This window comes from Centroberyx affinis, unplaced genomic scaffold (assembly GCF_046629955.1).
Source record: "Centroberyx affinis isolate AG114_WGS23_722 - 3 ecotype Tasmania unplaced genomic scaffold, CSIRO-AGI_Caff_v1 ptg004086l_1, whole genome shotgun sequence".
NCBI lineage: Eukaryota > Metazoa > Chordata > Actinopteri > Beryciformes > Berycidae > Centroberyx > Centroberyx affinis.
The window spans coordinates 30,113-57,831 of NW_027281871.1; the positions used below are offsets into that span (position 1 = coordinate 30,113).

At 45.5% G+C, this 27,719-nt stretch overlaps 1 protein-coding gene across 1 annotated transcript in view; it reads right to left on the reverse strand.

Moving 5' to 3' along the window:
• LOC139663665 (nuclear receptor subfamily 5 group A member 2-like) overlaps window positions 1-27,719 on the reverse strand; it is a 39,937-nt gene that overhangs the window by 6,117 nt on the left and 6,101 nt on the right. The window contains exon 4 of the mRNA XM_071542382.1: window positions 23,922-24,069. Within this exon, the coding sequence (XP_071398483.1) occupies window positions 23,922-24,069 (148 nt within the window). The remainder of the gene's footprint in view (window positions 1-23,921; window positions 24,070-27,719) is intronic.

Below are 27,719 nucleotides of genomic sequence, written 5' to 3' on the forward strand. Positions count from 1 at the left end.
TACTTGGTTAAGCTTTTGGTCATGCTTAAATAAGAAAACTATAGAAAACTTCTTGGCATGAGTTGGGAACCCAGGTCATCGGAGTTGAAGGCAAATGTTTATGTCCATCTACCAGCCAGACCACAACACTCTTACTTTCCATTGCGCTATTCAGTGGTGAAAAGTAACTAAGTACATTTACTCAAGTACTGTACTTAGGTATAATTTAGGTACTTGTAATAGTATTTCCATTTTTACTCCATTACATTTATTTCACAGCTATAGTTACTAGTTACTTTTCAGATCAATATTTTATATTTAAAACATTTGATCATCTTTATAAAATACTATAAAATAGCATTGTTATAGATTAGACTACCCAAAAGTATAGCTAAATTGTTAAGATTAGCTTCACGTTGACAACTTTAAAATGCTGCTTAGATGTACATGTATGTCAATAAATCAGTATTAATATTCCAATAATTTATGAAAAATATAACTCTCTAAATGGGGACATTTTGCATAATGAGTACCTTTACTTTGATACTCTAAGTACATTTTGCTGCCAATACTTATGTACTTTTACTTAAGTAAGATTTTGAATGCAGGACTTTTACTTGTAATGGAGTATCTTTACATTGTTGTATTGCTACTTTTACTTAAGTAAAAGATCTCAGTACTTCTTCCACCACTGGCGCTATGTCAGTGTCCAACTACTACCTGCTTCTAGTCGTTTCTCCTTCCTGTAATCCCTTTGTGGTGGGAAAACATATTTCTCTCACTTTTTGTGCACGGAGCATGTATGTGAATCATTGAAGAGTCCTTGAGCAAGGCACTGAACCCCCTACTCATACATTATGGGTCCCTCTGAGTAAGACTGTCAGCTAAATGCATAAAATGCAAAAATGAAAATAATAATAACCATAAGGGGTAATGTCTCCTCTACTCACTTTATGATTCGCTCTGGATAAATTGTAAATAAAAAATATAGATCAGTAGGTTTTTTTTTTCCTCCTTGATGAATACTGAAATGAGGATGTTTACTGAAGCCTCTGCTGTAATAACGTAATATCCATGACAAAACAACACCGTGTTCTCTGACCATTACAGCTTTAGTGCCCCAATCAATAAACCTCGAAGTCACATGCTGCCGATTCACTCTACCTTTTAAACTTTAGAACATGTGTTTCCTGCCGGGTCCAAAAACAACACATAAAACTCCCGAGTCATAAACAGTTATTGAGTCAAGCGCTGTCAGTAAACTCGGCCAATTAAACGTGAGTGGAAGACAAAGTAGTCACTTCCTGTGTAGGCGGGAATCGGGCCTCGCCATCTCCAATGGGATTTTCACAAGCGTTTATACGAGCCTATCAAAGCCGAGGCACTTTTTTACAACGGCAGCGGCGCTTCAAAGAGCGAGGAGTGGCTGCAGCTAGGGCCGAGTTGTGTTTATGGCGCACTATTGGACTGTTATCAAGCCGACACTGTGCATTGCTATTTTATTCATTATTAACCTGCCTGTCAGCGTGGCTCCAATCAGGGAGGGGGGCGTCGAAGGAAGAGAACCCAGTAACCCTTCACTCTGGGTGGGATGGAAGGGGCCAAGTGAGGTCTCTGGGCCAACTACCTATCCTGGAGGAAGGATAAGCCTATGTGTAGAGCTACCTCTTTATTGGGAGAATGTGTGTGTGTGTGTGTGTGTGTGTGTGTGTGTGTGTGTGTGTGTGTTAAAAACAGGGCAGTAAGGGGCAATAGGGCAAGGGGCAACGGCCGCATGGTCAACCGTATCGCCTAAGTAGCCTATTATCTCAGTTATCGTGCACTGCTCTGATACGTAAACTAGGCTTTGTATGTGATGTTATTGTGGTTGAGAAAAAATAAAACTTCCCTCCCTCCCTTTGCCCTTATACACACACAAATACCTGAAGTATCCACTGTAACCATCTATCTCAAACACACACACACACCTACACACACAAACATTCACCTCAGCCGTCAATACTCCACTGACAGTTCAGGTGGATGTGTGTTTTTTTCCTACAGGAGGCTCTGCTTCCCCATTAGAGCATTACAGTCCTTATCTACAGTATCTATCCACCTAGCTCGCTAGCAAACAAGCCTCCCTGCTCCCTGGAGCTCTCCACTTCCTTGTTTTCCTCCAACTCCCATTTGGGGAATTCCCCCCCGCCCCCTCCTCCATGATGCCTCCACATTAGAGGAGAGAGAAAACGGGGGGTAAAACCCGGGGCTGTACGCCTCTTAACATTTAATGGGGGTCTTTGAGGCGAGATACACCAAAGGCTAACAGGCTAGCTAGCATCACAGCTGCGCTATCGCAGGCTACAAACGAAGCATATGTAAGAACGGGAGAGTTTATAGGTCGTCACTTTGGGCCGTTATCAACCTACAGCTGGATTTTGATCTCTAATAAAGATACAAGGCTTGATACACACACACACAAACACAATGGGTGTTAAAAGGGGTTATTTCTGATGGGCGATTAGCTCTAGGTAAGATGAGGTCTTAACATAACAACCACCCCCATCTTTTTATTTCCTTCTTCTCTTTGATTATTGTGCCCCTTCATTCTACAAGGGGAGCCTTTACTGTGAATTGTGGGTTAATTTATTCAAAGAAGTTGGATGACGGTGGTTGTTGCCTCCACACTACAACATATATACCATTATTATAATATAACAACCTTACGTATACCACTTGGTGGACAGGTCTATCTAGAGCAGTGATTCTCAACCTTTCTCATATCAAGGACCCCTAATCTAGTCCACATTAGAGCCACAGACCCCCATTTGAGATTTTGTCTCTCAGACCCAAATCTGAGAATATTGTTATTGTTAGAAATGATTTTGTCCAGAATTCCATGACTATCTGTATTGTAGGTAGAGAGATAACAGTGAAACTATGATCAAAACAGTCATTCTTCTACATTCTCTAATTGTGGTAACTTCTTGCAAATGAAATAATGCTGAAGTTTAACAATTCATCAATTTGCTGGGGACCCCCTGGAACCCCCTTGAGGACCCCTGGCGGTCCCCGGACCCCACGTTGAGAACCACTGATCTAGAGCACCTTACAGCACCTGTATAGGAGCTCTCGTATAGCTAACGTTAGATGAAAGGTATAGTTCAGAGGCCTTCACATGGGGAAGTCCTCATGGGCCAGAATGATCTAAAGTACACTTTATGCTCAATAATTTTTTTCATCCGTTTAACAAAGGCCTCATTAGGCGCTGAACAGTGACCCTTCATTTCAACAGCGTACAGTGACCCTTCATTTCAATGGCATACATGCCCTAAAGCTAACACAGAGCCCGATGTCCAGAGGCCAAATATCCTCAGCGCTAACAATGCATAATAACAACTGTCTCATAGTTCCTGGTTCTGAAAACAAGCCACCAGTGGGGACAGGCTTTTGTCAGTGTGTCAGAATAAAGCATGAAGGCTCAATTTGCTCGCCGGCTCGTCAAACCCCCCCCCCCCCCCCCACCTTTAGCCACTCGGGGGGCCAAACACCACGCGGCTATGAAAGAGAATTAAGCAGGGACGGTCCAGTTGGGGATATATTAAGTCAAATCTAAACCTCCGCCGACAACATTGCTATTGTTGTTAAGCTAAGCAGGTAGCGGCTGGTCCTGTCCTGTCGCCCAAGGACGGGTCGGCGGGCTCGGCGGGGCGATGGAAAGAGGTCGAGAGATGTTGAGAGGATGGGAAAAGCGCCTTAGGTCTGATGAAATAAACAAGAGAAAAGGCGCTCGGAGCGGGAGGGAGACAAGCTTCTCTCGTTGTCTAATGTGGGCTGGAAGGCGCTGGGGCTTTGTCCTGAGGTGAAGGGGAAAACAAATTTACATCCTGCATCCGTCGGTCCTGTCTGCGGCTGTGTTATTATGGACTTTGAGGCCCGCTGTAGATGGGCACAGGCAGGGAGGTTTATATCAGTGGGAATAAGGATTAAGAATGTGCCCTCCCTGTGCTACGGGTTATACCTGACTGTCCGAGAGAGTTTGCATACACTGACACGGAGTGTTTTCTTGGCTGGTACATATTCTGAAACAGAGGCTATCCAAGGATAACTCAAAGAAAAAAAAAAAAATAGTGTTTTTTTTCCCTTGCATATGCAATACTAAGTCCAGGTTTTCAGAGTAAAATTCAATCAAACTTGCACTGGGGCAAACCTGGGGAAAAGGAAAAAAAATCATATTGTCTCAGCATTATGAAAATCCATTTGCCAGAGGGACACTGAGAGACTTGAATCAGCAATGAACCTAGTGCTTAGGCCTCTCTGGTCCCTCTAGTCCTTTTTTTTTTTTTTTAGCCCCCCCTCCCTTTTGCCCCCTTCTTTAGCCCCCCCGAGGCAGAACCAAATGCCTTTCAATGAGCCGACCTCGGAGGGCACGGCGCACCCGTGGGTCCGTGCTCTCTCACCTCCCTAATGCCGTCTGGATTCTACGGCCAGTTAACCCCCCTTCACCAAAACAGCTCCCAGCCATGGAGCTGTGGAGCTAATGAAGCTAACGCTAACCCGACCCGCTCTCATATAAAGAACGACGAGCCAGATGAAAATTCACTTTGTTTGTTGAGCCCTTATGAAATGATCTATGATCTATGGAGCAGTGAAATGGAAAAATAAAATTATAATGGAGCAGAAGTCAATAATCACTGCGGATATGAGGTGATACTTGGGGCTCTTCTTGCCTCTCCTGCTCACTTCATTTGTACCTGTCAGCAATAGTAGAAGCAGGTACAGGTTGTAGTGTGTGTGTGTGTGTGTGTGTGCTGCCTCTGTCCGCCTGTGTCAATGCATGTGCGTGAACCTGGTTTGCATTCAGTGCACTTTTGCACCCCTCGGCTAATTACATGCAGGGCCAGAGCAAAAGTAGGGGTGGGTTTGGTGTGGGTGGTGGAGGGAGGGAGGGAGGGAGGGGGGGGGGAGACATGTCAAAATTTCTTGTTTATGATAAAGTGACAGAAAATCATTGGGGGGTCAAGTATCCTCCCCCCCCCCGCCCTCCACCGCCCCCTACCCCCCCTACCCCCCCCCCCGAAAACTCCTGCAGCAGCACAGAGGGTGCCCGGTGTGGAAAGCCTCCCCTTTAATGAGACCATTAAAGGGCCCGTCTCCCCGTCAATATATTTCTCTCATTCTTTCTCTGACAAATTTGAATTAATAATTCAGCGGCAAGCGCCTGGGGATGTATATTTTCGGCGTGAAGGACAGTTAATCCATAGCGTCATTTTTTCCCCCCCCCTCTCTCTCTCTCTCTCTCTCTCTCTCTCTCCCTCTTTCCTACACCACCTCTCTCTTCCTCTCTCTCTCGTTTCACGTTCCCCTCCTCCCTCGCTTCTTGCTCGTTTGATGATGGAAGCCGGTAGGTAGAGTGCTGACTAAAGAAAGAGTGTTTGCCGTTTGCATGTCTTCCACTCTATCTTTTAATTTCTTTAATCTCTGTGTGATTTTTCGTCCCCCCCCCCCCCGTCATGTGACGAGGGGAGTTGACTTTAGTGCAAATTGGTGGTTTAATTTATTCGCAGGTATCGGGGCGGCGGCGGTCCCCCTCTCCTCCTCCTCCTCCTCCTCCTCCTCCTCCTCGGGGGTAATGTAAGATGACATGTTTGCTCGCTGCCTGTCAAAGCCGGAGTTGATTTAGAGAACCGAGGGCTTCGCTGGATGTTTCCAGTGCGCCGAACGTTGGGAATTTCAAACGCACAATACGAGCAAATTGGGAGGAAATGAGTGATTTTGAGAAAAACCACAAAGGCGCTTGCTTAAACATTTGTTACATAAAAAGAGTGTTTGTGGAGTGTGTTTGTGTGTGGTAGCGGCCGTGTGTTTGTGTTCTGCGTGCCCTGTGGTTTGTGAGTTTCACTGATTTTACTGGATGCGTTTGAGGAGATTAAATGTTTTTTTCTCTGTGTTTTTCCGCCTTCTTGTGCCCTCTGTGACACATTTGATGCAATATCTAGCTGTAAAACTACTTTATGATTCCAAAACAAAAGAACATGAAGAAACAGAACGGTTATAGATCCCCGAAGCTTACTTGACAACCAAGGGATGCATAGGATGGGGACTTGTCCCGACGACGGTCTATAGGACAGAGCAGCTGGGAGACATTAGTGTGTCTTAACATCAAGCAGCAAGGCCATCTCAAAGTGTCAAGATGCTTCTCTGTTCTCATGTTCTTGAGAAGTTTGTTCTCTCTAAGACAACTTGGGGAGAACGTTCTCCACAAGTCCCCATGAAATGAACTCCCATTACTTTTACTTCCTGGAAAACACAGTATCTTTCATGGTGACATCATGCTGCACCAGTAGGCATAAATATATATTTCTAACCAATAAAACCATCAGATTTTTGAACAATCCTGCCCCTCTGCACTCCTCCCATCAAGTAAAATTTCCCTGACTCTGGTTTAGACTTTTGAATGCTCCCTCACTGCATTATGTCTCCCCCCCCCAACATCCTGTTTCAACAGGAAATGCATCAAATCCAGGAAGTAAAGATGCCATTTCATCGGGTCTTTAAGTATGCGCCCTATTTGGCAGGACTCTCAACTGAATCCTGTTATAATTTGCAAGCCAATACCAGTGATACCAATGATACCAACAACACCGATGCCAGGTGGCACTAAAGTACAACTTTATGCACTAAGGCAGCTCACAGTGGCCAAAAGTGGGCGTGGCCGATAGCTGGCCCCGCCCAGGAGTTTTATTTCACATTGTGCTGTACAGAACATTATTACAGATTTAACCTTTCTACATCTTACATTTTGGTCTGGTTGTTTGACATCAACGTTTGGCAGTGTGTGTGTATGTTTGCAGCATGTGTGTTTGTATGTGTGTGTGTGTGTGTGTGTGTGTGTATGATTGATTAATGCCTCCCTTTGTCTAAATGTGTGTCGCCCCTCCTGGCCCTTGTTTCTAACACTTGCCAACAGCTCCAAAGGTTTCCGTTATACTACAACCTTTTCAATGCGTGCGTGTGTGTGTGTGTGTGTGTGTGTGTGTGTGTGTGTGTGTGTGTGTGTGTGTGTGTGTGTGTGTAAGACAGTGGACTCCACATAGGGCTTTGTTACTTTAAATACCCTTCAGCAGCAAGAACAGAGCGACAAGATGGGAGCTGGGCTGGGGTTTTGGGGGATGGGGGGGCAACAGAGAGAAAGAGAGAGAGGGGAGAGAGAGAGAGAGAGAGAGAGGGAGGGGGAGAGAGAGACAGAGAGAGAGAGAGAGAGAGAGAGAGAGAGAGAGAGTTGGGGAGAACAAGAGACACCGAGCCAGAGCACCTGTTGGATCATCTGTGCTTTAAACGTTTAATCACTGTCTCCAGTTACACACACACACACACCACATACGCACACACACACACACACACACACACACACACACACATATCACCTCACCCCACCGCTGTTCTCTGCCCTGCCAGAAGTATCTTGTAACCACATTGTCCAAAGGAGCCGTCACGCACACACACACACACACACACACACACACACACACACACACACACAGAGGCTCAAAGAGCAAAGGGAAGAGGGCGTATAATCTTATAGCGGCCACCTGACTACCCTATAGCTTACCGCCACCGCAGCCCAAGCGCATGCCTCAGCACTGTGCACATTCACACTGGAACACAATGGCTGACGACCCGCATGCCGGGCGCTGCCGCCATGCCGCCGCGCTCCATTTGTGACATCAAGGGGGATAGGTGAATGTAGGGGATTATTTTTACATGTACTCCGACCGTCATCGTCATCGTTTTACATGAGTAAACGCACGCAGGGATGAAGTCACGTTTGGGAAAAAGTAGAACTTGGTGTGAAAAATACAGTTGCTGAGGTGAGGAAGTTAAGTTCAGTTTCAGGAAAGATTAGATTGCCTTATTTAAGATATTTGCCAAACAAATACAAACATTTTTTTTTACAGTAGAATCATCTGTTCTTGAACTTTTAAGTGATGAATTTCAATTAACGTTCTAAAGTGGATACCGTATTTCCTCTAATAGTGGCCGGTAGTCAATTAAAAGCCGGGTCTCCGATAATGGCCGGGGCCGTGGTCGACAAGAACAAATAAAGGCCGGCCCCAAATACAAGCCGGGGAAAAAAACAAAGTTAAACAAGCGTGAATTCGCCATAGCTGCGACCACGTACTGTGCAGCTATAGGCCGCCAAAGGGTGGGGAAATTTTTGTGGACCAACCAACCAACCAACCAACCAACAGAGTGAGCTATAGAGCTGCTGGTCACAGCTAAAAACAACGGTAAAAACTCCTGGTGCCTGGTGGAAGTCTCTGGAGCGTGCCGCCGTCGATTACCGTAATTATCGGTAATGCATTGCAGTAACAAAAAAAAACGGCTACCTAACGAACCCCAACAGAAGCAGATCAGAAAACAAGGAGGCTTCGTACTAAAATATGAGCAAATATACTTATCAAACAGAGGGAATTAGAAATAAAGGCCTGTCTCTAATATAAGCCTGCTTCCAATAAAGGCCTGGTACCCTCAGCAGTTGAGGTAAATAAAGGCCCGGGCCAATATTAGAGGAAATACGGTATACAGCCTTTTGGGAAGAAACCAATGTTCAAACAATGTCTAGTTCAGTGCGTCACCATATTGTACCTTGATGAGTCATGGCGAGTTATACCTCTGAGATCACTGCACACTTCTCTTTGATGCTTTGCGTACAGAAATGATTGTCCGATGAGTAACGCTAATGACGCATCATGAGCTATAAGAACGGCCGTAAAATGTTTTGTCATAAAGATTTCGGCCGTGCTGCGGAAACGGCCGTCACCTCGCTCGCGCTGACGGGGCTGCCATTCACATTTACAGCTCCACAAATGATTGACAGGCCTGGTGTGTAAACCTGGGGGTCCATCTGATTGTCGGTGTATTTTTGAACATTTGACCCGTGTTACGCTAAAGGCCTGGGGGGGGGCCACGCTTGCCTTTGGCCTAGATCCTTTGGTGTGTGTGTGTGTGTGTGTGTGTGTGTGTGAGAGTGTAGGTCTATCTGTGTCTATCACTATGTGCATTTTTTGGTGTTTATGTGTGTGTGTGTGTGTGTGTGTGTGTGTGTATTCCTGTACGTATCTGTGTCTATAGTAAGTATACGTGTCGGTGTGCATGTTTTCTTGTGTGAAGCTTCCCAACTTTTTGCTCAAAACATTTTTGTTCCGCACTGATTTGATCTTTATTTTCTTTTTACGCATTGTAATTAATTTATTCTCTCTTCTTATACACTTTATGACCTCTTTTTATTTGTTTTTTTTTCATTTATCTTACCCTGTGCTTCTTATCTAATATCTTTATATACCTTGTGTAAAGCTCTTTGAATTGCCTTTGTGTACAAAATGTGCTCTATAAATAAATTTGCCTTGCCCTGCCTAGCTACATCAGATCTAGACACAATCCAGGTGGAAAGGAGACCTCAGATCATAATGAATCTGGACTGGACTAAGTAAAAGTAAACTGAGTTATGGTACTTTGTTTCTTTGCCACTGTATGGTAGCTGTTGCTTGTGTTTGTGTGTGACAGCGATGGCTTTATAGAGTGCCAAAGCAGTCGAAAAACCTCATAGCATGAGAGAGAGAAAGAAAGAAAGAAAGAAAGAAAGAAAGGGATCAGTGGTTGAAATGACAGCTCGGTATGGAGGGTTGTGCAACTCCTTATCGCTGTTTGTGTGTAATGTTTAAGTAAGGTCGAGGTGGGCGGTGTGATCAATACGCTGCATGACCGTGGCAGTTGCTCTTTCTCTGCTCTCTAACACAACACAACACTGCACACACACACACACACACACACACACACACACACAGACCCCCATCTTGCAGCACTCGAAGAAGATCCGCGGCCTGTGAGTGAAACATTGATGCTCTTTCGATTGCCGCAGTCAGGCCGCGGTCGACAGTTTTACCTTTCTGAGATTACGAAGCGTTTGACTGAAGCTCTGACTTCAGACTCGGGCTCCTGGGTGTTTTAATGAAGAAAATCATCACATGAAGTTTAAAAATGACTGCAGGCTGTAACTGGATTATCTGCTTTACCCGACCCTCACTGAAAAGTTGCACTGGATAAACTGTTCAGTCGGTTTGGAGTCAGCTGGGTCACTCCGATTGATGTGTCTATACAGTATGAGGTCATGTGATTTGGAATAAATAAACATTATTAGGCTGCATGAAATCACAGCGAGGGACTCTATTATATTGCACACAACTCACACCCGCCAACAAATCATTCAAATCAAGACAGGGATTTTTCTGCAGCTCTCCAATCTATGCACAATTTGTTCTCCGACTCTGTTTTCCTCGACTAGCGTGAGCCTGTTCTCCGCAGGGCCCCGGGTAGCCCAGGCCTGTCCTACCCTGCCCCGGCCAGACATCCCTCCGCCTTTAATTGGAGGGGAGCAGCTAGCTAGCTAGCACAGCGCTGGGACCGGGGCTGTGGCCACTGAGAGCGCATTAGCATTAGCATTGCAGCGAAGCAACCTGTACATAATGATAACCTCAAGCTCTGGCCAGTGGGAACAGCCTCTCTTCACGCACACACACACACACACACACACACACACACACCTGAAACTCCCTGCCCCCACCTGCTCCTGTACACGCAGTCACGTAAACAAGCAAGTGTAATGCAGCCCCAGCGGTGGGCTGCTCGGCGATCGGAGAGAGGGGGGAAAAAAAAAAAAGTCAGCGGCCGCCGTTCGGCTGAAAAGTGTGTGTAATGAACTTGAGTTCCATTGATCGGGACTGAGAGTACAGAACCGGGGGCTGTTTGTCCCAGAAGGGCCGCCGTACCGCACCTCGGCAACCCCTCATAAATGTTTGAGAGGCCTCAGCCGCTCTGGATCCACGCTGCTTGGGTTTAGATTCTCTGTTCCAACACACACACACACACACACATCCAGGTTGATTCTGATGATGGATGGATGGTCGGCGGAGGTGGAGGTGGAGGTGGAGGTGGAGGTGGGATCGATCGTTATTTCGGGTTTGATGACATTTGGGGAGGAGTGAAGCCGGGACGTCGATGGTGGTTTAAAGAGTCAACAAAAGAGCGGATGTTTTGGCACTTTGTTTGTGTGAGAGGAAACATTCCGGGTGAAAATTTGAGCAGAATTTCAGATATAAAAAAAAAACAAAAAAAACTTTTCGTGCATGTGTTTCGTTTCACTCTTGCAAGTCTCCTGTCCCAAGCGTGGAGGCATATATATTTGGCGCGCATGTGTTGCTCATTTGTGTGCCGGGCTGTACCTTCCTACGCTCTGCCCCCCAAAGATCTATGCAGCGAGGCCCTCGGCTGGCCCCTGGAAGCCCCCCTTACGCTCTACACATGATTGATGTTACCACTGCAGATATCACTTAGAAAACACCTGACGTGCCGGGCCGCCCCGTCCGCGCCTCCTCCCGACTGCTAAGTACCGACTGGCGGGAGGTCCTCCGCGCGTTATGCAGCCGGTAATAAAAGTTGAGCATTGATTTTCTGTAGCAGCTTGTAACTGTTAATGTTGAGACATCAATAGCCAAAGCAAAGCGCCGGGGCCTTAATAGGAGGCCGAGAACGCGGAGGGCGCGGGCGGGGGCGGATGGGGGGCTGACACTAAATCATAGAATCTATCCCTGCCGATCGATAAGACAGTAACTGCAAGTGTCCCTCTGCTTTCCTAATGTTTTATAATAAACTGACAGCCTGTAATAAGGCCGAGGGAGAGGGAGAAAGAGAGGGAGGGAGGGAGAGATGGAGGGCAACGGTTTCTCCCTGCATCTATAGCTCGCCCTGCCTTAAATCACCCCACATGGGAGTGGAGCGGGGGAGGAGGAGGAGGAGGAAGAGGAGAGGAAAAGGTTTTTTTTTTTTTTTTTTTTCATAAGAAAACTTTTACAGGAGCATCTGTCTGGCTGTACTCACTGCTCACACGGTAGTTAGTGAGTGTATTGATGGAAGAGAGCAGAAGCTTAGGGGATATGTCCTGTATTTGCTGTGGCGGGGCAGTGAGTTAAAGTGTGTATTAAATTCTAGTGCCACCGTGCAGCCGTCACCACTGTCAGGGAGGAGTTCAGTTAGTGTTATGGGTGTTACTGGGTTGGGTGTGGATGGGGTTCAAATGCACAAAGAGATCCGCAAAGCCACTCCTAAGGCTGGGATCACGCTTAACATGTTGTAAGTGTTACTGGTTGATGGTGAGAAAAAGCGTTACCGCTGCATCATCATTACGTAACAGGTACACTGCTTTGTGATGAAGGTGTTGCATGCATTAGAAGTTTTGTCAGTGAATCAGAGTTGCAATGAAAATATATCTTGTAATACTAAAATCGATAACCACGTCGCTTCCATTCCATCTCGATAGTTTGAGCTACAAGAAACTCTGCCTGGAAGAGCAAGTAAAGCCCAGTTACATCCTACTGCTGTGTTCTGAGATGAGTCATTCATTTCACAGATTCCACACTGAGAAACGTGTTAGAAATTAATGGATCTCAAAAATCCAGAGGTTCACATTTTAAAGTATTTGGCCCACACAGGAGACTACCGGAAACTCTACTTGCTAGTAGCTAACTAGCAAGTAACCTAGCCAACTTCCCTGCTAAATAAATAAACACTTGAAGTAATGCTAGTTTTATATACAGTATATATGCCAATCTTCAGGGTAGAATTTCCCACCCTGAATTTCACCTAAATTCAAAATGGCCACCGATGGATTAAGGTCAATTGCTTTGTGGGTAAAGTGTGATCCCAGCATAATAGTAGGAGCAGTATGATCACCCAAAATACATAGAAGAGGCTCTTGCACACACAAACTCACCTTGCCTAGTCTTTACATCATTGATATTTTGGAATGTCAACCTTTCTTGAATCAGGTTTTGTGCAGTATTTTATGCTGAAAAAGATTAATAACATAAATCGGTGTAAAGGTGAATTTGTGTATGCCGGCTTTCTTCTTTAACTTTTGGATGCTCATGTATGGAACCACATTCTCTTTGCAGCAACCTGTCTTGACTTCTATTTTAACTTTTAACTGTGGCCTTTCTACATTATAGGCCTGCAGTAGAGAATGACAGAAACAATGGGAAAGGCAGAGATAATAAGATGCTGTTTGCCTACAGTACAGGTCTATATTCATAATTCTTTAATCTGAGACCTAATTAATCATATTTGTATTTTCAACATATGTAACACATCGTGTTCTTTCTTGACTACGACTTACAGGACTTCTCATTTGTGTTTTGTTACGCTACCTGTTTCTGCAGTAGTAAAGTCTATATTCTCTAAGGCAGTGATTCTCAACCTTTTCTCAGAGGTCAAATCTGACTTCCCTCCACATCTTAAAATAAACATTATGGTATATACTAACTATGCTAGAAATTTCAGGCTTTTCTCATTGTTATAATATGAGAGCTTATCCGCTGTACTATTATTGTCAGATGTGATTTTGTCCAGAATTCCATGACTATCTGTATTGTAGGTAGAGAGATAACAGAGAAACTATGATCAAGATAGTCTTTCTTCTACATTCTCTAATTGTGTTAACTTCCTGTGAAAGAAATAATGATGAAGTTTAACAATTCATCAATTTGCTGGGGACCCCCTGGAATCCCCTCAAGGACCCCTGGTGGTCCCCGGACCCCACGTTGAGAACCACTGCTCTAAGGTCTTCATCCTTCCCCCCTTGTAGAACAACAATGATGTTTTTCCTTTTTTCATCTTATCAGGTCTTTATCACTTGAGTGTTTAACACTGGGGTCTGTCCATTTACAAATCCCTCTCTAAACAAACTCTCCTATTCTGCCGCTGTACTCTGATAACTGGCCTTGTTTGAACCCTTGTCAACATAATCACTGTAGAAATCCTTGTAAGAACGTGATAAGACCTAAAAAGAGAGGAAAAGAGGGCAAGCGATAGCTGTAAATTGGAAGCATACTCTGGAGATAATTTGGGGGAATTTCAAAATCCATCGGGGAAAACGCTGAGATCGTCGAGATGTGAAACCGAGGCAAAAAGGGGGAGTCGGGTCAAGGGTGAGAGGCGGCGATCCCCAGCTTCCCCGCCGCCGCCACAATCCACCGCAACTCCCGCTTAATGACAACAGCCTGCGGTAATGCCAGGTAATAGCGGCAGACCAGGGATCTGGAGCTTTTACTGCTTGATAAAGTCTGAAAGCCTTTTAGGGGGCCTCATTACATGGAATTCCCTACAAAGTGGCGGCCGGCGACAGCAGCCGCCTGCTCGCCACGTTAGATTTCTGAGGCGAAAATTGACGGAGAATGGGCGGAAATATTAGGTTCATTGCTTTAGGGCACGCTCCCACCTACTCCTGATGAGATGAAAGAAAATGAAAGAAAAGTCGGGACACTCACACATGATTAGCCGGGTTTGGCTCTTTCGGCGCTAAAGTTCAAGCGACTGCCGAGGGACTTTTTTTATTTTTTTTTTTATTTCTGCATCAAAATGGTGGCTGAGGGAAGCTGATGCAGGGGGGGGGGAGGGGGGGAGATTTGTTTGAAAAGTAGATGAGAGTCCAGTGCTTTTCCATCAGCGCGTGTTTGCGGAGCACTTCACCGAGCTTCAAAACAGAGTGATGAAAAAAAGCACGGATTGCACTTTATGAACCTTATACATACATTTACAGCCTTAACCCCCCCCCCCGCAATCACCACTGCTGTATATTCCATTACCGCCGCCATTGGACCAAGCCAGTCACTGAGTGTGTAATTTGTGGGACACACAAACATTATTCAAGCATAGAGGCTGCATGACTGTACTCGCGCACACACACACACACACACACACACACACACACACACACACACACACACATACACACACACACAAACGCGCGAACATGCCAACAGAGCATGCAAAACGTTCATCAAGCACTGAGATTGCATGAGTCAATATGCATACACACACGCACACACACACACACACACACACACACAAAGCATGCAAAACATTCTTCAGACACAGACGCTACATGACTCTGCACACACACACACACACACACACACACACACACACACACCAGCCATACTTTATATACGTATTGATCAGGTCAAAGGCACACGTGATGACTCCATCCCGTTGACTTACTGCCCAGCAAACTGCCAAACTGCTTGGCTCACACACACACATATGGAGCAAAAAAAAAAAAAAAAAAAAAAAAAAAAAGCCCTGGCCCTATTATCTTGCATTGAATTAAGTCGTAAGGCGTTGCGGCGGTTATATGCTCCATTATTTGGCCTCTGCACGGGTCTCAACGGGTGTAAATATTGAACCGTCGCCGCCTCCCAATGTTAATCAATCCCCGACCGAATTCCAAATGATTCGGTTCGTTTCAGGAAATGAATATTTGCCGGGCATTAAAGCGGGGGGGGGGGGGCGGGAGGGGGCAGCGTGCATGAATTAGCCAACTCCCCTGCTTGCTGGTCAGGGATCAGGGCATTGATTCTGAGCAGCCTCGGCTGTTGCTTAATTAGGACGTACCTGTCTGGGAATTATGTGTTTTCTCTCTCTCTCTCTCATTGTGTGGAGAGAGAGAGAGAGAGAGAGAGAGAGAGAGAGAAAGAGAGAATAACTTCCCTCTTTTTTTCATCAGGGTTGATCACGTTTGCTGTGTTTGTGTTGTTGTCAGCAGATTGGCGTCTGACCTCGCGGCGCACACAACGGAAAAAGCCTGCCTTCGCCGAGCGGCGCGCTAAACATGCTAATGAGAGACGCTTCTAGCACAGAGGTGGCGGTGGGGGGGGGGGGGGTGGAAAGAGCGAGGGAGGAGGGATGAAGGAGTGTGAGAAGTGAATAAGAAACAGAGGGGGGAGGTTGAAGCGGCGGAGAAGGATGGGCGAAAATCCATCTTGACAAGTCATTTTCAACGAGTGCTGAAATGTTTTTCGTTAAAATAAATGTGGGAATCTGGTGCTGTGGTGAAGAGGATTTCACTTGTTTCCACTGCAAGTCGACTTGTTTCAAGATTTTTTATGAAACAAGTGACTCTGTCTTCATTCTGTTGGAGAGATCTGCCTTCTTCCAAGGTTTTGTCACTTGTTAGAGGAAACTGTTTCCTTTGAAAGCTAGTGAAATTACCTCACCCCTTTATTAGAGGTTTTTACTTATTTAAGGAAAAATAAGAAGAGTTGAAGACTCAACACAAGGTTAAATTCCTGTAGTAAAGACATTTTCTGCAGTGAGAGGAGTGAAGGGGTGGAGGAGGAGAAGTTGGGGGGGGGGGCAGATAAATGGCGGTTCAGAGTGGGTGGGGGGGGAAAGAAAAATGGAGGGACAGGGAGTGACGAAAAGGGGGGAGCGATGGGGGAGAAGTGAGGATGGAGGTGTGGTGATAGATCGAGGTGAACAAAGATGGATGTGAGAAAAGAGAGAAAGGACAGAGCAATGAAAGAGGAGACAATGCAGATGGGTGGATGGATGGTGAGGGATGGAGGGAGGGAGGGAGGGAGGGATGGATGGGTGGGTGTCTGTTAACTCTGACCTCAGACCCGACTAATCACTTGACAGACAGCTAATGTGGTGCTGAGGCAGCTCTCTCTCACAGCCTGTCTCTCTTGGTTATGAATGGGCAACAGCAACACCGATTTCTGATCAAACTCACCGACTCGGAATCTAAGGAACTAGCCGGGAGGAGAAAACTTTCCGTATTGTTTTGAATATTTACTTCATTGCATTGATCAGGTCAGCAGGAATGAGTATAGTTTGTAATTGCATCGCTTTATATTGTGGAAAGGGGAAAAGGGATATGCTTTTGGTGTGTCAATCCCTTATTTTGAGATATGTTATTAAAATCTTGAACTTATTGGTAGATATATATAACCCTGGTACTTCAATTTTAACTTAAATAAGGATTTCCAGGAATTCCGATGGTATCAAATTTGTCATGTCAAGTGTTTTTCATCCCTGTTTGTAATGGCGGAGTAATTGCTGTCTCTGGTTTGAATATATCACGCGATACAGATTTGTTGTAGTTCAAATGAAACACCAGAATTGGCAGATAAAATATACATGCATTACTTTATGGAGTAATCTAGAGAAGAGCGATGCACTAACACTGCCAAGTTTGGGGTTTCAGGCTCAACCCATGAAATGGCAGATCTTATATTAATCTATAATACAGTTATTGATATTTTCTTACCTTTAAAGCTACATAAAGGGAAACTCAAGGAAATTAAATTTACATCTTTAATGAGAACTACCAATATGACTTCTTCAAGTACGTCTATGACTTCAACATAAAATGAAAATCATCACTCTCTCCAAACAGTAGCAGGACCTTTCTGGGGCCTGGATCAAACCCGATGCTAAACTCTACAGACTTGTATTTCACCAGCTTTCCTCTGGCTTTGTTCCAGCTAAAGGCTTCAGATTGGGGGCATTATTTAGGGCTCCGGCCACAAATCTGCTGTCTCCGCTGGGAGCATTTACCACCCAGCGCCGGCCCGGGCCGCGACTCTGGTTCTGCTCTCGGCTGACGAGGACTGACAGCCCCCGCCTCACCCAATTACACCTGACAGGACCTGACCTGCCCAGCCGGGGTTACCGCTGCCAGCTGAACTCTCTCTGACCGCCGCCGCTGCATCTGGTTCACCAGTGTGTAGGCTGGGGATGTGGTGCGGTAAAAAAAAACAAAAAAAAAACACGTCTCTGCAAAATCTATGATCTCTCTTCGGGAAAGTAGCTGAAGAATGCTCGTTTTCTCATTTCTCGTGTATTTTTGAAATGACTCAATGGGCTTTTAACTGGTTCCAAGCAGCAAGGTATCATGAAACTCAATCAAACTTTAATCATAATATCTTTAATAGTTCATCTTAATTTGATTAACTATTCAAATTTGGAATTTTTTTTTTCACTAAGAGAGTGTTGCACTTCAAAATCTCTCCATGCAATTTAATTTAAGGAAGCACGTCTAGCTCTGTTTTTTTTTAGCAAGATTCTTTCCACTGTAACCTCTAAAATCAAATCAGAAAAGAAACCGCCAAATTGCAGTTACGTATTTTTTCCGCAACAGTAGTATGTATAGTACATGCATGGGAACGTGATCGGGGCCTGCACATAAGAAACGCATCAATGGACAGAAAATGAACAGACCGCTCCAGCTGCTCTCTCTTTGACCGCTGTTTCTAGATCGTATCTGAGCACAAACTCTGTTCTTCACATTCATTCAGTTCTTGGGAGTTGCTGGCTGTTGATGGACCCACACTGGGTGTTGCAGGGATCAAACCTGTGACCTTACAGTTACTGGTCATGTTCTCTAACCACTAGTCCACCCTGCTGCCTGGTCACACACACAGCACTGATTCAATCTCTCTCTTAAGCCTTTTAAAGGAAATCAAAGGCCCATTTACAGCGATCTGACACCAGACAACTACTATTAATCCCATAGCTAACTCTGACCCAGGCTGCAGCACTCACTCACTCTCTCTCTCTCTCTCTCTCTCTCTCTCGCTCTCTCTCTCTCTTTCTGAGTTCCTTTCTCCACAGACACACACACACACACACACACACACTGAGACTGACACCGCTCACGGTCCTATACCAACACTGAGAAGATCAATGCTAGCAGAGTGATTACCTCCTCCTTGATAAAGCTCTCAGGATGAGGGAGGGAAAACCTTCACTTAAGACAAGGAAGGACTTAGAGAGAGAGAGAGAGAGAGAGAGAGAGAGAGAGAGAGAGAGAGCGAGAGAGAGAGGTGGGTCAGAGCACAGAGAAGCCTGAGAGTAAAAGAGAGAAGAGAGCAGTAGAAAAGGAGAAGGAACAGAATAAAAAAAAAAAGTGGAATAAAACAAAGTAAAAAATGATGTCTTACCAAAGGAATACAACACACACACACACACACACACACACACAAACACTCAAGACAAGTGTCTCCTCTCAGGTGGAGTGACATCTACCCCCTTGTCTTTATCGACAACTGGCTTTACAAAGAGCTCCGCTGGCAGGGACGATGGTGACTGATCGCATCCATCCATCGACACACAGAGAGAGGGAGAGAGAGAGGGAGAGAGAGAGGGAGAGAGAGAGAGAGAGAGAGAGAGAGAGACAAAGTGAGTGAGATCAGGAGAGAAATAAAGGTAGGGAGAAAGATCTAGAGAGAGAAAGGGAGACCGTACCGCTGCCTGCATAAGAGTTAGGTGTGGGAGTAGTACTAGCAGTAGTAGTAGTAGTAGTAGTAGTGGTAGTAGTAGTGGTAGTAGTAGTAGTATTAGTACTGTAGTAGTAGCAGCATTTGATTCCATTTAAAAGGCTTCTATTTGACACACAGGTGATAACCTTGGGCTGCCCACTGTTCATCAAATCAGACTAAATGACTCGCTAAAGGAAAAATCCACCTTTGGATATTCTTTCACTGTTAAAAACCATTAATGTCTGATGTTCAGTGCATTCCAGGACTCATTTTGTGTTGTAGTTAACTTTTTTGGTGAACCCGTTTTCCCTCAACCTGCTACTCATCTACTTCTGCTTCAGTTGGTGATTTCCTAGATTTCCCAGAATGCCTTTCCATTACTCAAAACCCAGCATGTCTTGTGGCTGCATTGCCTTGGTCTCTCCTCCTCTTCTTCTACGATGGATTTCTCCCTGTGTGATTGTTGAAAGTCGGTGCAAAACAGCAGCTCTAGAAAGAAGCCCTCGCTCTTTGATTCTGAGGGTCAAAACCTGACGTTTACTGTTGATGTTTAGATAGCTGAACGTTTTTTCCGCTATTAAACATTATTGTAGCTGCTGGCAATATCTCAACATGATGTCACATTGTCTACGTTTGGCCGGGAATGAGAAAAATATGCCACCAAACAATAAACAAGGTGCATCACCAGTAGCTGTTTTTTTAAACAGTGTTGAAGTGTTTTAGAGCGGATGTTTCCTTTAAGATGGATATTTTTTTGGCAGTAACGAAGCTGCTAGATTTTGGCACATAGTGAGATGTCACACTCTCTCCTTATGCTTAGCTTTGCCAAGCGCTATATAAATCTTGAGTCAGCCTTAACACCAAACCCATTTACATGTTTGGCAGTTCGCTAACGTTTTAATCCTCATAGACTTACTCAGGGGCATTTCAACAGGACACATGGCTGTTGTCGGGATCAAATTAGAGGCTCTCACACCATTGGGAATGAATGAGGACCTGGATCTCAGGATCTTCCTGTGAAATGTCCTGTGATACAAATCCAACCAACTGTCAAATCCCTAAATAGATTTTTTTTATAATTGACCTGTGTGTTTTATATATAAAACATATTTTCTACCATGGTATAAACTATTTTACATAGAGATGGACTTCTTTTGCCTTTCGTTGTTTTGTTTTGGTGTTTTTGTTTTTCTGTTTCCCTTTTTTTGGGTGGGCATGTCCTCCCGAAAATGTGTTTTGGTATATATATATACAGTATATTTTGTATATTTGTACATGGACGAATTTGAAGTTATAGGACCCCATGGGGCATTCATATACTGTAGACTTGGGATATGTCTTATATATACATACCACTAACCTGAAAAAATGTTTTTGCTTGTTAGTGATATCAAAAGGATTTTGAATGTGTACGATTATAGATAATGTATGTTTTGACAGTTGAGGGAATCTTGAATGAGTGAGCTGTTGTGTGGGATCATGGACACACCTCCAACACAGCTGTGGACTATTATGCAATCATGGGCTGTATTTAAGCACTAATGTCACTTTATGATTGATATTTGTCTTGAGAAAGGTCCTTGTGACAGAAACGTTGACTCTTTTTTAATAAATCAATGCAGAGGTGATAAGTGTGTGCGGGAATTGACTTTTTTTCTTTTTTTCTTTGATGTTGTCAGGATCAAACCTGTGACCTGCCAGATACAGGACGGTCTCTCTAAGACACTAAAGCACCTGAACCCTTCATGTTATCCACAGGGCCGGTGCTGCAGTGACCAGTGAGAGGAGAGAGAGACAGAGCTAACAGAGAGGGAGAGGCTCTTCTTTGTATTCAGCAGCCAGCAGAGATACTTTCATGCCTCATTTCGCTAACTCCTTATTAATTGGCTCTGCTGGAGTAGACAAGCCTGCTGTGTGAACATACACACAGATGCACCAATACACACGTGCATGCATATACACACACACACACACACACACACACACACACACACACACAAATACACACTTCTTCGCTTTCTCACAGCTACACACAAATGCATATTCGCTCATGTAAATGTATACATATCTTAACTTTCTCACAGCCAAATACATGTGTGCGTGCACACACACACACTCACACACACAGTCACATTGCTTTCTTACAGCCAATCACACACACACACACACACACACACACACACACACACACACACACACACACACACACACACTGACACCCTCTCTTCAGCTGTGTGAGATAATATTAATCACATCAAGTCTAAATCTCGGGGCTTTATATTCCCCCCCACACCCCCTCCAACCAACACACACACACACACACACACACTGTCCCAGCTACTCCCCATGACCCCCCCCCCCCACTCCGCAGCGGCTGTGTCGGGCTTCTTTCACGGGAGGCCCGGGCAACGGCGGAGAACAGGCAGTGCCGGGGGCGATACACATCCCTCAGGTGAGCCTTTCATTATGGATGATGTTTCCGCCAAATTATTTAGACCCTGAGCCCCAGCAACACCCCCCCCCCCACCCTCCCCACCACCCCACCCCCCCAAAACACACACACACACACTCTCTCAAACCCCACTGCAATCCACCCCATCCCTCCCTCCCTCTCTCTCCCACCCTTGCTGTACCACAAACACTCCCACTAACACAAACATTAATCCCGCCTGATCGCCCCAGTGTGTGTGTGTGTGTGTGTGTGTGTGTGTGTCTGCTTGCCTCTGACTAGCATTTCATTAGTCGCTCTTTCTTTGTTTAGAGGAGGTAAAGGAGTGAAAGCCTGACCCAGGTGGATTAGAGAGAGGGATGGAGAGAGAGACGGAGGGAGAGAGAGAGAAAGAGACAGAGAGAGGGAGAGAGAGGGGGGGGGGTGTAACTAAGGATGAGGAGGAGGTTTTTTTTTTGAAAATATTCATCATATGTATGCCACTGCTGCACTCAGTGCCATAGTGGGGCCTGGCTGAGCACTCTCACCTTGACATCAATGGCTTCATTAATGTATGATGTTAAACTAGGTTTGGTGGAGTGTGTATGTGTATGCATGTGTGTGTGTGTGTGTGTGTGTGTGTGTGTGTGTGTGTGTCCCTCAGCGGCCGTTTGTTGCAGACTCATTAGGACAGAGACAGAGATGACAGTCTCCTGGCAATGTCTGACCTCGGCTTATAGACTGGGGAGCAGCTATGGGAATTGAACACACACACACACACACACACACACACACACACACACACACAGAGCCCACCGACGTTCCCCTTCTCTTCGTCCCTTACCTCGTTTGGCTACTTATCCCTCCACTTCCCTCCCTTCCCAAATCCCATGCTCCCTCTCTCTTCCCGGTCTCGGCTCCTTCCCAAATCCTTCGCCCGTTTCTCCTCCCCATCATCCTCCTCTCTCCTTCCTCCATCCTTCCCTCCAGGGCCGACTTCTCTCCTCCAACCCCCCCCTCCACCTCCCTCTTCTCCTCCAAAGCCCCATCTGAGGGGAAAAATACCAAAATATCCCCCGCAAACCACCAAATGTTCTCCCTTCCCCTTCCACCTCCCCTTCCTCGCTGTCTCATGCACTTATTTTCACTCACCTTTCCAGCTTATCCCTCCTTTCATCCCTCGTTTTTTATTTTCCCAAGCCTATATCTCCTTTTATTTCCTCGCCTAGCAGTTCTCTCTCCTACTGTACATGATCATACACACTGTCAAGGCTTCATGGCTCTGACCCTTTCACTCCCTGCTTTTGTCGCTTGTAATTGAAGCTTATTCTACTACTGTTGCAAAATGTAAAATGTCAACATTAATTTTCCTCTCACAGCGCATATTGACACTCCTTCAATCCCCCCCCCCCCCCCTCTCTCCTCTGAACCCTGGAGCAGAGGAGGCAGAAGAGGAGTGGGCGACTGGGTTTTGCTCCTGGCACTGCCAATGGTAGTTTTACACTAATAAGACGGCTAATAGCTAGAAAGCAAGCTAACTTCTTAGGCATCGGAATCAAAGTGAAAACTATGAAGCTAATATTTAGTGAATGCTTTTTTTGTTATTTATAGTTTTGTTGCAGCTAAACTGTATATTTAAATTTCTTAGTCATGGGTATGTTTAGCAAGCGTCCCGTTCTACCTCACTCTCCCTGCCCCCGCTGGAAGCAGACCATCCCTTCCTTCCTTCCTTCCTCCCCTCCCTCCTCCTTCCTTCCCTCCTCCCTCACTTTCTCCCTCCCTACGCTTCTTTTCTCCCAGGCAGACCATTGCTCCCTTCCTTCCTCCCCTCCCGCCTTCCCTGCCTCCTTCCTTTCCTCCCATTCTTGTCTCCCTCTCCTCCTCCAGATCTTTGATGAGTAGCAGGAGCCATTGATCTCTCCCTCCTCCTCTTATCCCCCCCCCCCCCTCCGTTTTCCCTGCCTCACCTTCATCTTCATTCCCTCTCCTCCAGATCTTTGGTAACCAACCCCGGCAGAAGAGCACCAGGAACTTGAGGGAAACCATAGAGTTGTCTATTTCCTTTCCCTCCTTCCTCCCTTACTCCTCCTCCCCTATCCCTCCCTCCCCTTTTCTTCTCATTCCCATCTTTGGTGACTCACCCAGGCTTGGAAAGGACCAGGAACCGATGCTCCCTCCCTTCTCTCCTGGAACTTGAGGCCGACCACAGCTCTGTCCTTACCTCCCTCCCACTCTCAACCCCTTCCTCCTTCCCCCTATTCCTCCATCCAGATCTTCACTCAGACTGAAGAACATGAGGAAACGTTCCCCTCTCACCCCCCATCCATCCATACCTCCTCTTTTTATCCCCCCCAACCCCAGGGTTTCTGGAGACTCACCCAGACTGAAGAGGACCAGGAACTTGAGGCAGACGAACTCCCGCTGGTCCAGCTGCAGCGAGCGTAGCTTGGCCACCAGCTCCTGGGCGTGGCTCAGCAGGTTGTTGAGGGTCGCCCCCGCCTGCGAAGCGATCACCGCATAATCCACCTGGGATAAGGAGGGAGAGAGGGATGGAGGGAGAGGTTGAACTCATATAAATAACAAGTTTTGTCCCAAAATGACCACCTTTTGAAAAATGTGGCCTTACAACTTGAGGCAGATTGGAGTTTTGGTTATGCAGACATTTCTCAGAGGCAGAGCTGCTGCGGAGGAAGAAACAATCTCATTGGCCGAGTTAAATGTCAATGGGTGGAGCCAAAGAACCACAGTTTTTCAGAGCGCCAGTTAGCTAACTGGCAAAGTTGAATAGCAAAGAAAGAACACCAGGCTTCATAATATCACCTTCCTCCTCTCTTACCTCTTGCTGTTTTCACTGGGCTTTACTTTAATGTTACTTAGCCAGTAAAGCTGTGGTTCATCGGCTCCGCCCATTGAGGTTTAGCTCAACCAATCAGATTATTTCTGCCTCAGAGAAGTATTTTGTATAACTAAGGGTTTATCTGCCAAAATGAGTGACAGCACAACATTAAAACACATTACGGTACCTTGTACCTTCATCACCATGAGCTTCATGTAATGATTTTCTCCCTGCTCTTCCTGTTTCTTCCTATTCCCTCTATGCCATGCCCTCGACACGGAGTCGATAGCTTTGGTCTGTCTGTCAGGCTGTGGTTTTACTGACTCTCATGTGAGGATGTGTAAAAACAGCAGAGCGGCAGCTGCAGACAGTCGGCTTCTGCAGTATAGCCGTGTTTTATGACAACATGCTGTGAGCATTAGAGTGGTGGTTCACCTTTGACTACAACTGACACATCTGACTTCTCTGTCAATACACAGCAGCACTGGTGAGGCTTTCTCTCTCTCTCTCTCTCCCTCTCTCTCTCTCTCTCTCTCTCTCTCTATAGATACGATAGATAGATAGATAGATAGATGATAGATAAAGAAAGAAAGACAGAGAGAGAGAGAGATAGTTCTGACTCCTGAATCCTAATCACTAGCCAATAAAATACAGCGGGGGGCTTCCACTTTTCCTCCTCGTCTTCTTCTTCCTCCCTCTCCTCCTCCCCTCGTCCTCTCTAACCGGGGTGGGTGAGAGTGTTTGCGGGGGTCGAGCCCTCCCACAATCCCCCTCAGCCCCAACTGAGCTCTGCGCAAGCCCAGTAACCCCCCCCCCCCCCCCCCCCCCCACACACACACACTCCTTTTTCAGGTGCACTTAATATCTGCAGCCGCAGCACATTTGTCTGGGAGGCAAGTCCTTAGCTGCCACTCACAGTAAGCAGGACCATATTAAATTTTTATATTTATTGACAATTCATTACCATAATTGACTGCGCCAGGGTTTCCAGGGGAAGGCAGACGTTGGCGTGCGCAGCTCAAGCTCAGGGAGGAAGAGTCCCTGCGAGCTCCCATTTGCAATTAAAAACACCCTGGATTTGGAATTTATTTATTGTGTAAATAGGATGATTGGAGTCTTTTTTTTTGATCTGCCTCGAAAAGGCAAGGGTCGGAGAAAAAAAATGGCACGTTTTTCCTCTCCTCCTCTCCAACTCCTCTCCTGTCCTGTCCCGTCTTCTCTCCTTTTTCCTTTCCTTCTCTCTCTCAATTTATCCCTAACTCTATCCTTTGTCTCTCTCTCTCTTCTTCTTCTTCCCACCTTCGAGACGGTAAGAGTTATGACTCGGTGAAAAGCAGACACCACCCCCCCTAAGGTGTCAATCAATTTACATAAAATCAACTGTGCATGAAATAACTTCATTGAAGGATTGGACTGTTGATGGTGATGCCTTGGGTTATTGCCTCCTTGCCTTAAGTAAAAAGACAGAGGGAAAAAAACACTATAATGTCACTATAGCAGACTTAGCACTCACCCCGGTGACCTGCGTATCAATCAATCAATCAATACTACTTTATTATCCCTCCTGGAGAGACATAGAGAGTAAATATATGAATAAATCCTCAAATCCCAAACCATCATGAATACGATAAGCGATCTTAGCTGATCATTAAAGATGAATATGGAAGCTGAGATCGGATTGATGCATAGAGTGCTTTGATGTGAGTGGAGGGGATGGAGGCTGGAGAATGTGCCTTGTTTGAAACTAGAGAAATGTGGCACCGGCTGCCGAACGTCTGTTTTGGCATCTCTGCAGCATTTGAATTTCATGTACACCGGGAGCGTCGTACTATCAAAATATCAAGCTTTTCATACCCGAAAAACCGGCTGCCAAGCTGCGAGGCCTTGCTTAATCATTCATTGATTCGGTCCAGTCTTTTGTCATTTCACGTCTGCATGCGTTTTGAAGCGTCACACTTTTGCGTTTGATCCTACAAAAACGCCTCCTTTCCTCCCCCCAAAAAAAGAAAACACTCACACTTGTCATGATAACATGCAGCAGGAGGGACGAGGAAAGATGGACAGAGAGTGAAAATATATACAAAAAAAGATACGAATTCAGCGAGCGAGGAACATAAGGACAAGAGAAGAAGAGACAGAAACAGAACGACAGGCTTTAAACTCTGCGTTTCACTCTTCTGTGACTGTAAATCCGCTGGTGTCACGGGTTTCTTTGAAGGTCGGTATGAGTGCAGAAGGGCAGGAGTTTGACTGACAGGAGGGAAGGAGGAGAAGTGACTCGATTCAACGCTAACGGGACTGGGGAAATCTCTGTCCACACTACAAAGAATCTCCATAAAAACAAGTTGTTTAATTAATTCTCTCTTAAAAAGTGATAAAATCTGCCAATCGGGCGAGATCATTTCAGTCGTTTCCAATCCAAACTTCGACAACTTCAACTTCTTTTCATGGATTTTCTCAATACTACTGGAGCAATCTGACTTATTCCAAGATATTTTTGAGAAAATGCTTCAAACAAGTGAAGCTGCAATGGAAGAAAGTGAAATTGTTTTGCCCCAATGTCAGCTTGCCTCGCTTGATTGAACTCAATACAAACTTATTGGGGATTCAATGGGCTAAAGAGGGGCTGGAGAATGGGGGGGGGTGGTATTGAAACCACGGTATGTCTCTCTTAAGCCCGTCCTCCCTTGGTGTCGTGTGTCGCTGCATTACTCGTCTAATCCCCCATGATGCACCAGGGCCTGTTCTGGAAGCGAGCTTACGCCCAGACATGCAAAGACATGCCGGAACCCACTGCACTGCTCGTAAAATATTATTATTATAATATTATTAGTTACTGTTTAGTCATTTAAAGGACAACAAAACACGTTAACACTGTTAAAAATAAGCTATTGGCGATGCAGCTTGCATTTCTGGATCCATTTTGTTATTTGGTGGTGTATTTTTCTTATTCCCGTGCATAACTGGCCAAACGTAGACAATGTGAGGTCACATCAAGATATTTCCAGCTACAGCTGAAAATGTTTCAGCGATCGAAAACATTGACGGTGAATGTCAGGTTTTGGTGTCAGTCCCTCAGAATCAAAGAGCGAGGGCTTCTTTCTAGAGCCGCCATTTTGCACCAAGAGACATTCAACAATCAAACAGGGAGAAATCCATCGTGGAAGAGGAAGAGAGACCAATTTCTCCTCCAAGTATAGCCTCAATAGACCAGAATGCAATGCAGCCACAAGACATTGCTTTGTTTTGAGTAAAGGCTGCGACTCTCGCTTTTTCCTCAACAGGAAAATTTCTCCACCTACACAAACTGGCTGCAACAAGTTCACAACCTTTTCCGGGT